The following is a 14,922-nucleotide window of genomic DNA, read 5'->3' on the forward strand; positions in this document are numbered from 1 at the left end:
TTTTGGGTATTTTTTTTTAAGTTCTATTATTGCTAGTACAGCTGGAAATCTTTGCCTTCAGAAATAAATGTCTGCAAAAGTGAGAAGACAACCACTCTAAGAAAAGTGCTCTAATTGCACAGAAACACAATTTTCAGATTAATTTGCTTTAAATTATTGTTTATAAAGTGTTAAGAATTCAGACTTTTTGTTTTATTTTTGCATTAACAGTGACTTTATTAAGAAAAATATAGTTTTTGGTCTCCTGCACAGAAGTTACATTCCCATTTCTTTTTTTTCCCCGCAAATCATTTCTTCATGGTGAACTACGTTTTATGTAGCCATAGAATCAGAGAATCATTGAATGGCTTGGGTTGGAAGAAACTTTAAAGATCATCTACTTTCAACCCCCTGCCATGAGCAGGGGCACCTTCCACAAGGCCAGGCTGCTCAGGGCCTTGAATCCAAACGTCTGTCAGCACAGACCAACACAACAAACAATTTAGCTGCACATAGCAATTTTTTCTCCAACTGAAGTGAACAAAAATAGGCAGTTGTGCACGTTCTAAAATACTCTGCCATATGTAGATGTATAAAATACAGCACCAGAAGAAGCACTAGAACAGGATGGTGGGATCACCATCCCTGGAAGTATTCAAAAAATGAGCAGTCTGGCACTTAGTGATATGGCTTAGTGAACAGGGTGGTATCCAGCAGAACGTTGGATCTGATGGTCTTGGAGGTCTTTTCCAACCTTAATGATTCTACAATTCCAAGACCCAGCATGAATTTTGGAATCCAGTATTTTTTGGTATAAATTGTACTATTCCTCTGAGGGAAATATTATGCAGACAAAACCCTGAAGTATTTTACAGCAAAGCACTTTTCATGTAAGTTAAAACACACAGACTCTGATTGAAGAGACCCCGTAAGTGAACCCAAGTTTCCTCAAGTTGCATTGACAATTTGGATATTTCTTCCAAGAGTTTTGGCTCCGATGAGAGAATCTTAAGATGTAACTGAAAATGAAAACAAGCAGTTAGTGAAACAAATACAGATTAAAAAATTAAAAGACTGTTATTCCCCATCCAATTCCAATAGTTTGCTTTCAGGAAATGTCCCAAATAGGGAAAGGACTCTTTTCTTTCAATTTCCTCTATTCAATACTGCTCCCCTTTTGCTAGTCTTTACAAGCCATTTTTCATGTTCTAGATGGGATAAGGCAGCAAAGTGTCTTAAATATGCTATATTTTTACTAAATCCTCTTCTGGCAAGGTTGCTGTCTATTCTCATCACACAGTTCCCTAGAGGGTAACTTTCTCCACTTTCTGACCTACATCACAAATTCCTCTTTAGTCTAGAAAGGCTAGACAGATGTGCGAAGGTCAATCAGGATTATTATTTTAATTATCCATGTTGCACACATCAAGAAGAATAATGTCAGCACACACTATAGTGATAGAGATGGATGAGGTCTCCTTATGTGACAAACAGCAACCTTGTTAAAAGAGAAACAAGAGAAACCTTCTGAACTTGCTGCAATTATTACCACTTAATGGATGGAATATTTATTTTCCAGGCTACAATTTAAATATCTAGGAGCCTTGACAGAGCTTTAATTTGAAAGACAGTTGGTTCAGTCTGGATAATAGACAAAATTCTTTACTGTGAATGTGGTGAGGCACTGGAACCCATTACCCAGAGAAGCTGCGGATGCCCTGGTATTACATGTGTCTGAATGTCTATAACAATGTTTTCCAAGTAAGCTGTTATTAAGTGCTTTCACATTATTTCATAAATCAGAGTACCAAAAACACTTGTGCATCAGAAGGGTTTCAACATTCCGCCAAACCACTTTGTCTCTAAGAGTAACTGTTACTGTACTTCAGTAGAGTAACTAACTTACACAAACTCTGGGATAATTTCATTAGCTCTGTGATACTCAACAGGTAACACAAGAAAGGCAGCCCACTGCCACGGAAAGTAGGTCAGGCTTACAAAGTCTAGTGATAAATCCAACAAAATGTCTAATTTATTTCCCAACCATTGTGTATTAAATTCTTTGCTTATTTAAGACGTAACATACCTTAGCTTAACAATTAACAACCACTAAGAAGTTAGGAATGTTACAAAAAAAACCCCACAAAAACAATTCTAAGTAAGGAATACAAGAACAAAACCTGTCTGGTAGGGCCCTCTTCACAACATCTTTTGTTTTGCAAGTTTTTCTTGATTGTCACCAAATGAGCTGCCACATCATCCATCCAATACATTCAGTTAGACATTTTAAAACCATTCTCAACCAAAATCACTTCAGATAATTCTAACAGACAATTTATACCTTTATAGTATAACCATTATTTTTAATAGGACTAACATAAATTTAGTAAGAAAAATTTTACCTTTAAAAATAGTGCCAGGTACGCCTGAGCGAGTTCGAAGTTGTGCTTCTTGTTCAGCATCATCCCAATCATTCTCAGAAAGCTCAGCATCACCTCCATTGAGCCCCCACCTTCAGGGGCCAAACCCCGCAGCTCCACCTCAATATTAGATGGTCCCAAGCTTTTCAGTAAGTCAAGGGGAGCTTTATCTGTGTTAGAACATTGGAGGACACATTATCAGTAACATCTGCAAAACAGAATCTCACAGATCCTTCACAAGACAGGCTTATGCTAAAATTCTTAAGTAGTGACTATGAATTTCAAGTTTTTACTGTTTCCTTAGTTTTTTGTTTTCAACAAAATGTCTCCCTGTCTTTAATTTACTGTCCCAACACCTACTAAAAGTACAGATGCACTTTATTTGTAATTGAAAAATATAAGTAACATCTTTGCATTTGTTTCAATTTTTCCCCTCTTCTGTCTTCTAAGTTAAACAAAATTTCCAATTAACCACATAACATTGTCCTTTAACATCTCTTGGCAGAAATAATGTACATACTTGATATTTTGAGCTGTTAACTGTGAATATACTCTGAAAGATGGAGAACACTACTTTTACTAGGCATCTTTAGCTGACAATAAGCAAAACTAGAGACCTTTGGCTGCATCCAACAAATTATTACTTTTGTTAAGTGAATGCCTGGAGAGTATTACAGGAAAATACAGGTCTTTTTCACAGCAGAAATACATTAAATTTGCAAACTTTCTTCCTCTTCATAATTGCTCCTTCTCAGGACTTCTACTGTCCTACATGATGACCTATGAGGATTTCATCTATTTCCTTTAAAAAGGAAGCAGCAAAAATATGTTTGGTTGCAAAAATGCAACTGATAGTTACAGCATTTTTAAAACGTATGTGATTAATACTTCTTTTGCTAAGAAGTTGCTAAGAAGACCAACTTTATGGTAACTAATGGTATTAGGCATTGGTTTATAACCCTCAGGTAGTATATAGTCAATATTTGATTCCTAAAAACATCATTAGCTAGTTTTGAATATAACAGATTTTAACAGTACTAAACAGATGCATTAAATAGGTTTTTTTTATGACATTAAACAAAAAGCATGGAACACGTTGTGAGGTTGATACACGTACAACATGGAAAAGGCTGCAGCTCAATCTGGGCAGCTCAGTCTTCACACCTGACCTGAGGTGTGAAGCCCTGTTTCCACCCCTACAGTAAACCAGGATGGTTTTGAGCAGGATTCCTTTTATTTGCATGGCCCAGTGATGTTGAGAAGAGATGGCTGTAATCCAGCCAGCAGAGAGCCGTGCTCCCCATCAGCAGCCAGGATCACCAGGCTCCCTGGATCGCGGCTCTGGCACCGACCCGGGGCCCTGCAGCAGCTGTGGCCCGAGGCAGGCCCATGTGTCCAAGCACATCACTGTGCACTTGCTCACTGGTAGAGCCAGCTCCATGAGGCTTTTAAACATTCACATCTTCTGAGTGGCTCTAAGGCACTTCAACAGAACACTGTCAATCGAAGTACTACAAGTGAGGCAGAAGAACACACCTTGTTTGTGACAGATAATAAAGTTCTGCACACAAAACGTTTCAAGTTGCTTGAGTAAGCTGGTCATCTCAAGAGAGTTTAAGCAGGGGTAGAAGAATTCCCCACAGAACTGCTTGTTGACAAGCTACTGTCCATTTACATTCCCAAGTCAGCTATATTAGTATAATTTTAAAAAATCTGTTTCAGTGATTCTGTAGCATCACAGGATAAACATAAAAAACAGCTGCTGCATTCCACTGGTAGTTTAAGTGATTAAATTTCAAAATAAACTGAATGTTCAAAGAAATCCAACACTTTATTTTTGTATAATTTATTTCTTCTTAAGCTTTAAATAATAGGACAATGAATTAACACTGTAAGTTCACTGCCTGGTGAAGTAACCCTTGAAAGGAGAACTTGTTAGGCACACTATGCTTTTTATGTTTCAGTGAATCACCACACTATTCCTTTTCAAATAGGTCTATTCCAAATCAATCCCTTCCTTCTTTCCTTCCTTTTCCCAGAAATAATGCATGGCACCTTGTCTGGGTGGTATAATCAGTTTTCAAAAAAGGTTAATGAAAAAGGAACCCAGTCTTCTTTCTCCATAAGGGTTTTAGCCAGAATTGGGTTCCATGCTACAAGCTGCAGTACCAATGGATTTTTGTTCTAGTGTGGCTATCTGTGTATTAGGTATTATACTGTACTATGAGTATTTTTTTTCTCACATCTGTTACAATTCTGACATTAAAAATCACATATGTATCAAAATAAAAGCAGCATCAACATTTTCAGTGAAATATTTCATTAACTTACATTCATTGGTGCTCAGGGCTTCTTCAAGATGAATGCAGAAATCAGATTTCTGCGCCAGCATCCCAAGGTTTACCACCTTTGACTAGACCATAAAAGCACAGCAATGTGTCCATGAATATGCAAACACATTTTTACAACTCAATCACATTATTTTTCTACTGAAAGAATAAGACTTTGAGAAATAAAGCAGTAATACAGTGAGTTAACACTGGTTCTTTAAAATCTAGTGATTTAACCCAACATTAAAAAGCATTTGAGATTTCTCTTAAAATACACTATATAAATACAATTACATTGATTCTTGTTTTTACCTGTGTATCATTTTCCTCCTCTGGTGGAATGTATCGGGGTATAAGACCAGGAAGTGTTGGGATGAAGAAAGGTGCTGATTTTGGAACTTTTGGTGGCTCTCTCGGTTTATTTTTTTTCTGTTAATTAGATATTTGAATTAAAATAATTATCATTATAGTAAGAGCATGTGGGAATATTTTGTTTGTAAAGAGTTTCCTTTTTAAAATACTGTGAAAACTCTAAAGATTAACTAAAAAGTAAATATACAAGTAAAATCCTTTACCATTAATTATGAAGCTACTATTATTTAAATTATTATTTATCAGAAAAACAACCCCTGTCCCAAATCCTAGGAACTGAAAAGCACCACATACACTTCTAATGCAAAATCTTGAAAAACACTTGAAAAGCAGGATCAAGTTTCATGCATTTCGTAGAAACAGGGCAAATATATGGATGTATGTTGCTTTTTGCACAGTTTCAGTACCTTGATAATATCAAGGTTGAGGAGATTTTTCCACCTTGATTCTGGTAACAAGGAAAGGGTCACCAGCTGCTCTCCCAGTTGCTCAGGTGAGACATATTCTATCATTTCATCACATGGCTCTTCATCTCCTGACACATCTTGCAGAAACAGATATCTTTTATGAACATTCATATTCCTCATTCATTTTTTAAAAAGTCAAGCCCAACACTTTTACTTATTTTTGAATAACAAATGCATAACAGTTATACACATAGGTGCTAACATAACATTGAGCTAAAAAGCTACAGAAACAATCTGTATTAGCCTTATGAAATATTAAATAATTTTAAAACATTATAGCTAAGATGTAGAATTTAATAAACAAATTTCTAATGACTGATAAGATTTGTCCACTTTGACTGAAGTTATATAAAAGCAGTTTACAGATTTAAAGAAAACAAAATTTTGACAGTAATCTGTTGTTCTTTCTGAATAAATATATACACAGTAATTTTAATTCTACATTATAAAGCTGTGAAGTCCTTGCATGTAGATCCTTGCACCATATTCACTACCTCATCCCAACCATCCCACAAGGCAAGTTATAGTATCAGTCACTTGATTTTCTTTTAATTTCCTGTGTGATCTTGACTAAACAAGTCTGCTTTCCTTTCTTTTTGTAAAATATTACTTGGCTAAAACAATGAATCTAATAGACAAGCCTGAAACAAGAAAGGAATGTAACCCATTAAGAGCCCTTAGCATCCAAGCAGGAACTTTACACTTGCTAAAGACACAAAGTGGATTAAAACTGGAATCAGGACAAAAACATTCAAAGTTCTGGGATGAATTCCTGTCTCCCCAGTTTCAGTACGTGGAGCAGGTATGTGCTTGCTATAGCAGCCATCACCACGAGGCGGCTCTAGCGGCCAACAGCTACGTGTGCTTCTCCTCCAGATGGAGATGCATTTGCAGGCATTTCAAACTTGGGCAGACAAGATCTCCATCTAGAGGACTTCTGACGCACAATCGCTTCCATTAATTTAGCAAAAAATTCCACTTAGGCCTTTCTTTCACTGGGCACAGGCACATGCCAGCTCAGCTGAGCCCCGTCCTCTTGCCAACAAGATAACCACAATAAATCTGTGGCATACAAGCAGGGGAGCAAACTGCAAGGGAAAAACAAAACACACTTTCATCTGAGGGTTACCTTGCATGGGGCAGGTGCTGGGGAGTGTCACCAAAGATGGTTCATAATCTGCAGGAAGGGGCCGTAATGACACAAGTGAATACAGAGAACGATTTGACCTGAAAAAATAAGTCAGGCATTTTAAAAGCCATCTCCAGATGAATGGGAACAAATACTTCAGACATAATTTATACTGCAGTCTAATACTGCTGCAGCATGGCAATTCACCAGGCTCTATTCAAGATTAGCTCTCCTCATCTACCAGATAAGCAGGAAATGAAGTGTGGCAATGGACTCACCTGAACATCTGAAATATAAGTGTTATGTTCAAGTATTATTGCCAAGAACATAATAATAGGCTGCAGGACCTCAATGTTCTTATTGAAGTGAGGGGCCCAGAGCTAAGCACAGAATTTGAAGTGTGACCTCACCAGCGCCCAGGAGAGGGACAATAACTGCCCTGGTCCTGATGGCCAAAAAGAATATTTACCTGTGCCTGTGTTCCACCACCCTCACAATCAAGCATTTCTTTACAATGTGTGATCTAAATCTACCTTCCTCAGTTTGAAGCCATTCCCCCTTTTCCTGTCACTCTAGGCCTTTGTCCAAAGCCCCTCCCCAGCTCTCCTGGAGCCCCCTTAGGCACTGGAAGGGGCTCTGAGGTCTCCCAGAGCCTTCTCCAGGCTGAACACATTATGCAAATACAAATTATTCATCCGGCTTTCACAGGATTTTAGGGTAATACTCTTAGCAAATTTTCTTCAGGTTCGAAAGATGCACACAATTCTGGCAAATTGCTTCTTTTGTCAATATAAACTAGGGCTAGGTAAAAACATCTGCTGTTATTCACAAGGAAGCACTTTTACTTAACCACAGGAAGGCCAAACAACTGAACACTCCTCACACAAAACTACAGCAAACATATAACCTGAAATAATCTGTCAGCTAAATGGAAAAAAGACCCAAGCCATTTTAACAGTGTGTCACTTCAGTATTGGACCTGAACAGTCATTTGCTTTAAAGCTGTATCTGGAGGAAACTGAACAAAACCACATTTTACTTCTGTGCTCATTTATCACTAATAAAGAAAAATAATCACAACTTTCATATACTGCCCAGAAGCCTCGGACAGCAGGACAAGAAAAGCACTTCAGAAAGAAGCACTATCTGAACAAAGACATTTCAAAGCAGTGGGGGAAACGGAGTCTAGGAAAACTTTACAAATGGCATAACAGGAACTCTTAAGAGTAAGAAACCTTTAGAAAAAAAGAGATCGTTTATACTATCTGAATAAGTAATTTAACTGTGGAAATTTCATTACTTAGGAATCAGAGCAATACAGAACACCTGTCCTAATCAGAACCATAGAACACAAAACACTGGAGATGATACTTCACAGGGTAATTCTCTATTTGCAATAAAGGTGATTAAAAGAACTCTGTCCCATCCTAAAGTCTAAGTAGAAACAGATTATATACTCACCACAAATAAATTCCAAGATCATCCACATGTGCTGAAGCCAGAAAATCTCCTGTAGGGGACATAGTAAGGCTCACAGCTGCAGAGTCTACCAAAAAACAATCTATGAGACTATGGAGAAAAAAAAAAAAAAAACAACAGAGAAATTATCAGCAAAATAAACTTGTTTATCTGCACACAAATCCAAATATATTGTATAAACAAAGCAAGTGAACAGCACTGTGCAACAAAGTCTCTACAAAATGCTTCAAAGTCTGATAAAGCGGGTGCCTCCTTAGACATCTACACCTGGAGAATATGTGATGAAGCAGTCAACTCCTTATGCCTAACACAAAATTTTTACTGGCCATAAATTCTGTATTTCCATTTAGCCCCAGTTACTCAGACTGAAAATTCCTGTTCTCAGCACACTCCATGTACACCTAGTTAATACTAATGATAATGTTTCTAAAATAAAATATGAACTGCACAATGTGAAGTTTGATTATCTGCATCAGTTTTGGCATTACTACATCTTCAGCCTGATAAACCATTTCTTAATCATTCATTTCATGATTGTGGAAAATTGAAAAAATACCATGTAAAAACAAAGTTAAAATACAACTATAATAACATTATAGTAACATGTTATTATGCAACTATTTTAACAATGAGACATTTAAGTTCTGGAAAGTTCTGGATGATGCACTCTCTAGCAGACTTCCACTCAAGCCCAGGTTGACAGCATTGCTTGTCTCTTGCTGAAATACAAATTTCAGTTACTTTAAATTTTAAGTTAAAGTTTAACTTGACAACCAGTTCACGAAGAGAAATAAAAAGAATAAACAAAGAGTGTGAATACTTTGTTCTTGTTTACAGTTCTACAGCCCTGTTCTGTTCACTAACCATAGAAAAAATATTGATGTAACACAGAACTTTAAAATGTAAAATCTTGTAGGCATGTATTTTCTTAGCTACTGAGCACTCCTGTGATGGCTCAGTTGAGAGAGCATGTTGAAAGTAAAAGCCTTTTTCCCCCAGAGTTTTCCTCTGGAGTGTTGTATTCCCTATGCATCTTCTTAAACAGATGCTGCAAATCTCAGATAAGAGAAAAATCATTCATCACTTTCAATATAAAATATATAAATACTAAACCCATAAATCCCAAACTTTTATCACATACATTTTGTACACAGTGCACAATGGCAAGAAAAAATTTACCCTAGATACTTTCTCTTCGTTTCAAATCCATCTTTTTATGACAATCCTTGCCTGTAACTGAGAAATTCTATTCAATAAATCAACCAGAAAGAGCTCCAAAACAAATTTAACAAAAAATTAAGTTTTTCTACTTACTGAACTTAAATCCTGATTAAAATTACTGGCTTGTGGGAAGGAGCGATCCATCTACTATAGGAAATAAGATACACTTGTATTTTTTACACAAAAAGCTAAATGAATCCTGCCTTGGAGCTGAAGGCATCTCCCTTTATGCTTCCTGCCTAACTGCAAAACTGTGACAGTGGAAAGCATAATGTTGAGCTCACATTTAACAGGTCTCCTGAGCTGTTTTTTCTCAACTTCTTCATCCATGAACAGTCAGCTCATACCCCTGACTCCCCAATTTGTCTGTGCAAGCTGCACAGCAGAAAGAAATATATGCACAATGCCTGGGCTCCTGTTTGTAACTTTCTGTACACAAAGTCATCATTTTTTCCCACTTTTAAAAAAGCCCTACATTAAAAACATGCACTGCATTACTTATGGACAGCTAAGCACCACTCCCAAGCAAAAACAGATGTCCAGTTAATAGATGTCAGACCATTATTAAAGTCAGTTGGTAATTTTTGTAATGTTGGATTCTAGAAACGTGTTCTTCATATTTTCGTAAAAACAATATCAAAGCTGAGGCTTTAGAATACACAGTTCATGAGATGCTTTCTCTACTTATGAGTCACAGAGGTAAAGCAAGTATCAAGCCATTTATTAAAAGTTGGTCCTCCTTTTCAATACACTCCTCTGCCTATAGTTATACAAAAGCCTTGCCTTTACACACTGGAAATAATTTAACCTAATTACAATTAATAATTTAACCTAATTACAATTAAAACCAGGGTTTGTCATTTACCTGCCTGGATTTCAGCTTGACCTGAATTTTAGAGATAAGAGACAAAATATTTCATTTTTTTTTACATGTAAAAGCAGACTGTGAGACTGCTTTTAAAAACATTATAAATAGATTCTTATTGTAAAGTATTAGGTTATTGAAGAAATGAAAACCAGAAGAAACTGATATTAGTTAATGCTGCAATTTTTTGTAGGCATATTACTTTGCAAGGGAAATAGTGTTAGAAAGATGAAGACCAGAGTGCTAATTTCCTTCCCATGCATAGGAAGAAGGCACACGATATCCATCCTGTCCTATTTTAGACTATTTTAGTGGCTCTCATCATGCAAGAACAGGCCAATTGTTTGTTGAGATGCAATGCACTTCTGGGAGTAAAATGAGAACTTTTACAAAACTATTAGTATACAAAATTATTTACCAAACCATGTCAACAAAACTAATCAATCAAACTGAAACCTTTCAGCTCCAGGCACAACCACCAGAGCTGCACACTGCACAGCACTACCTTAAATTAAAAAAAAAACAAAAAAACAAAACTATCTGATATGCTGCTGAAAGAATGCACTGGCAGAACGCAAAGTTATTTCTCAGCCTGTTTTTTTCTGGGCTCCTGAACTTCTTGTGCGTACTTGCCTACTTCTCAGCCAAACTTTATTCTGGGAGAAGACTACTCATGGTGGGTCACAAGAGAGCATTTTTGGCAGTTGCAAGTACAAACAAATGAAAAATATAACTGATGTAAAGCTATGTTGTGTTGTTAAAATGAATGTAAGTGAAAACAGGCTTCTCTTTACAAAACCAACTGGAGTACTGACTGCATCCAACTCTGGGGGCCCCAGAACAAGATACATGAACTTAGAGCAGCTCCAGGAAAATGACTCAAGGCCTGGAACACATTTCCTATCAGGAAAATGAGAGAGCTGTGGGGTTCTTCACCCTGGAGAACAGAAGGCTCTGGGGGAGACAACCTTGTGGCCTCTCAATATTAAAGGGAGCTTACAAGGAAGACTCAGAGAGACTTTTTAACAAGGCCTGTGGTGACAGAACAAGGGGCAGCAGCTTTGAACTGAAAGGCCATGGGTTTAGATGGGATGCAGGGCAGAATTTTCTTACAATGAGGGTAGTTGAGCACTGGAACAGGTTGCATAAACAAGCAGTGCACGGCCCAGCCCTGGAGGTGCTCAAGGCTAAGCTGGGGCACTGAGTAACCTGATCCAGTGAGAAAAGTTCCTTTCCATATCAAAATAGTTGGACTGGATCTTTACTTCCAACTCCAACCACTCTTTGATCCTGTCAACACTTCAGCACATCACAATTCACCTTAAGCAATCTCTTGCCCTTTTGATTACAGTGCTGCTCCCAGACAAAGAACAAATTCACACTCATTCACAGTACATGGAAACTCCAGGTGTCATCAACAGACCTTCACGGCAGTGTTATTCTGTAGACCCAGAAAAAGACATGCATTGCTAGCACTGAATACAATTAAAATAGTGGGCAGAATTGTTTTACCATGTGCAACTTCAACTGTCACATCTGGTGATAGATAATCAAGCCAGAAAGCTTTCTGCCATTTATCAGAAAGGGGATTATTTCTTGTGCTGTATGTTTTAAAATTTACTCACCATCCAGAGGGAAGGTCCCAAGTCTTAATGGAACAGTCCATTGATGAAGTTATCAGCCAACGACCATCAGGACTGAAAGTCTACAATAAAATAGTCAATTTAATGGCACAACCAATAAGCCAGTCCCCACAGGAGGCCCTGCCAAGATCAGACTGCTCCCTAAAACCCAGGTGAAATGGTATGGCCAAAAGGCAAAACTGACAGTAACACTACTGGAAATGAAGAAAGAACAAAACCAGAAGCTTTTTAAGAACAGGCTCAAACATAAAACACAAGGTGTATCTCACTGTTAGCCACAGTGCTTCAGTCCTCACTTTTATGTTCATGGTAAAAACCTATTTCTAAGCATAAAGTTGAGTAAGTCAAGTAAATACTATTTTAGTGGCATTTATAAATAAATTTTAAGCTAAAAACTATTTCAGTTAACAGTACAATGAACTATTACATAAGATGTAAATAAGGAATTATCCATGTGCTGCATTATCTCAGATGTTTTCAGTTTGCTCATCTTTTTTATATACACAGCTGAGATTTCTGCAGTTTTGCTCCTCAATGCAATTTTCATTATTCTCATGCTTTGTTTTGTTTGACCCCCAAATCAGCTTGCTGTTACAGTTAAAAGCTACAGTTAAATCACAAAGCACATTAAAAAAGAGATGGCAATTTGGCCACTTTACATTTCCAAACTAACGTGGCTAAAAGTGCTGTGAAGCTGAACTACAGCTTTACTGCTCACAGAGTGAACCCAGTGATTTAATAAATGCAGAGAAATCCACCAGCTGTAAAATCTGTTAGGTATCTGTGTATGGCACCTGTTACAGGAAATTGGTTAACAATTACCATGTCATTAATCCGTCCATGGTGTCCTGAGAATGTCCTGACAATCTTCCTGGTTTCTATATCCAAAACACTAATAGTGAAGTCATCAAAGGCAATTCCCAGAATACCACTGCCGAGAAACATCAACACACATGAGAGAGAATACTCAAGAGACAAAAAATAAAAACATCCTAACATTGTTCCAGGTATCTTTTATCCTAAAAATAACAAGTCTTACATTCCTTCAGTCTAATAAAATGTCCTGTCATCCTCTGTGTACTAGTCAGTTGTATTTCAAAGCATTAGAAGAACAAATTCTAATACATTCTAATCAAGAATACTGGTTGCCATTCTAGAGAAATATGTTCACCAAACGCTGTACACATGAAATAACTTCAGTTTCTTACCTGTCTCTGTGCAGCAGAATTCCACTTGGAGAAGAAGAAAGTTCAGTGGAATAAACCAGATCTTTCATTTTGAATTTCCAAAATTTAATTAATCCTTCACTACCAGCTGTGATTACCAGCTGGTTCAATCCATCCACAGCTACCCCTCTAACGGCTCCTTCATGTGCTGCAAATCAAGAGAAAAAAGGGTATTATTTCAGAATTTAAACTTAGCACAGAAATCAGTTGAATACCAAACTCTGTTTTGTTTATCTTTGCCTGACTACAATGAATAATCAGCAAGCATACGGCAATCTGAAAGCCACTTGTCAAGATGATCCAGCATTCTAAGTTTTTTTTTACCTCTACACAAACCAAATGGATTTCAAGTAAACACCTAGAATACAAGTAAGAAGTGCAATTGAAGATGAGTGTTAGCTCTTATTTCTGCTTTCAGTTTGGGGAAGTTTTTGTGATTGTGAGATTTGAGAGATTTTTGAATCACTTCAGGGATGCCTCCAAGAGGAACCACCACTCCAGACAAAATTTACAACTTCAGTTCAGGCACAAAAACTGGGAGTCTTCCAAAGCTGCTTCACACTGCAGTGTAAAGACAAGACATAGCTCCTCTAGTTTTGCATCAGTTTTATTTCTTAATCTATACCTAGGGCTATTGGCCAGTAAGCTAATCTAGAAAATTCATCCCACTATCAACCAACGAGACTACTTCGTGTTTGCTAAGCTAGGTGGCTTTTAGAAATCCAGTAATCTTAAGGGCTCAGCAGGACTCTTTCCTTGTTTCTAAAACAAAAAAAATTCAGATCACGAGTATGTAAAAACCATGTATGAGAGTATATGGAATATACATAAAATATATATGTATGCAACTCTAAAAGAAAATGTCAGGGCACAGTCACATTATGTGCTAAATTTGCAGATGGGTAATTAAAAATAACACCATATGCAAAGAGCTGGACTTGCTCAGGACTTCAATTTTCCTTTCATTTCTAAGCAGGGGGCACAAAACAGATGGGAGCATTTATCTAGGAGATAGAATACTATAAAACAAGAAGCCAAATACTGAAAATGTGACTATCTCAAAAAGAGTGGAGGCCAGAGCATCTCATTTAAGTGCTAATCATTGTGGTAACTGACAACTTTGTTTTAAATAAAACCAAGGATATGTTAACATCAGAGCTGTTAAAATTATCAAGGATCCTGTCCTTCAAGTCAGGTTTCTGACTGCAAGAAAGGATAGGGCACCATAACTAGAACAACTGAAATGCATCCCAAATTCAGCTCAGATCCTACACTGAATTTTCATGATGACAGAACACGAGGTGACTGCTGCTCTGTTAAGTGCCAGTGGTTGGGAAGTTTAAGAGCCCTTACCTGTTTCTTTGCCATAATGCCCTCTGTGAATGCCAGACTGCATGTTATACACATCTACCTGTCCAGTTGACATCCCAATTACAGCAAAATTACCACACGATGTAATGTCAACTGCCTTTAAAGGGAATAAAAAAAAATCAATCAACAACACAAAGCACCTATGAAAATCACTCTTTAGGTGTCTGTCAAGTAGTGAAGTTGCTAGAAGTACACAGCATATTGGGAATACAAAACACTAGTACATATTTGGGGAAACCTGCACAAAACAAATAAATTACATCTCAAGAAAGCAGAGGGAGAAGCTCTTAAAATGAACAAATACTCAACAAGTAATAAATATGGCAATGCATGGTTGTGAAAGATAATGAAATGCTAGCTTAGAGGCATCCAAAAGAAGCCATAGGTAATATTATCAGCATTGTAAATTAAATAATAAAG

General features: G+C 37.1%; 1 protein-coding gene across 1 annotated transcript in view; it reads right to left on the reverse strand.

The window, feature by feature from the left end:
• Nucleotides 1–214: 214 nt before the first annotated feature.
• Nucleotides 215–14,922, reverse strand: part of WDR36 (WD repeat domain 36) — a 28,792-nt gene continuing 14,084 nt past the window's right edge. Inside the window, exons 13-23 of the mRNA XM_058823865.1 lie at nt 14,485–14,599; nt 13,114–13,279; nt 12,728–12,836; nt 11,888–11,967; nt 8,159–8,266; nt 6,698–6,795; nt 5,509–5,645; nt 5,042–5,158; nt 4,731–4,812; nt 2,382–2,569; nt 215–998 (exon numbers count right to left, since the gene is read on the reverse strand). Of these exons, the coding sequence (XP_058679848.1) occupies nt 849–998; nt 2,382–2,569; nt 4,731–4,812; nt 5,042–5,158; nt 5,509–5,645; nt 6,698–6,795; nt 8,159–8,266; nt 11,888–11,967; nt 12,728–12,836; nt 13,114–13,279; nt 14,485–14,599 (1,350 nt within the window). The 3' untranslated portion in view covers nt 215–848. The remainder of the gene's footprint in view (nt 999–2,381; nt 2,570–4,730; nt 4,813–5,041; nt 5,159–5,508; nt 5,646–6,697; nt 6,796–8,158; nt 8,267–11,887; nt 11,968–12,727; nt 12,837–13,113; nt 13,280–14,484; nt 14,600–14,922) is intronic.

This window comes from Ammospiza caudacuta, chromosome Z, assembly GCF_027887145.1.
Source record: "Ammospiza caudacuta isolate bAmmCau1 chromosome Z, bAmmCau1.pri, whole genome shotgun sequence".
Lineage (NCBI taxonomy): Eukaryota > Metazoa > Chordata > Aves > Passeriformes > Passerellidae > Ammospiza > Ammospiza caudacuta.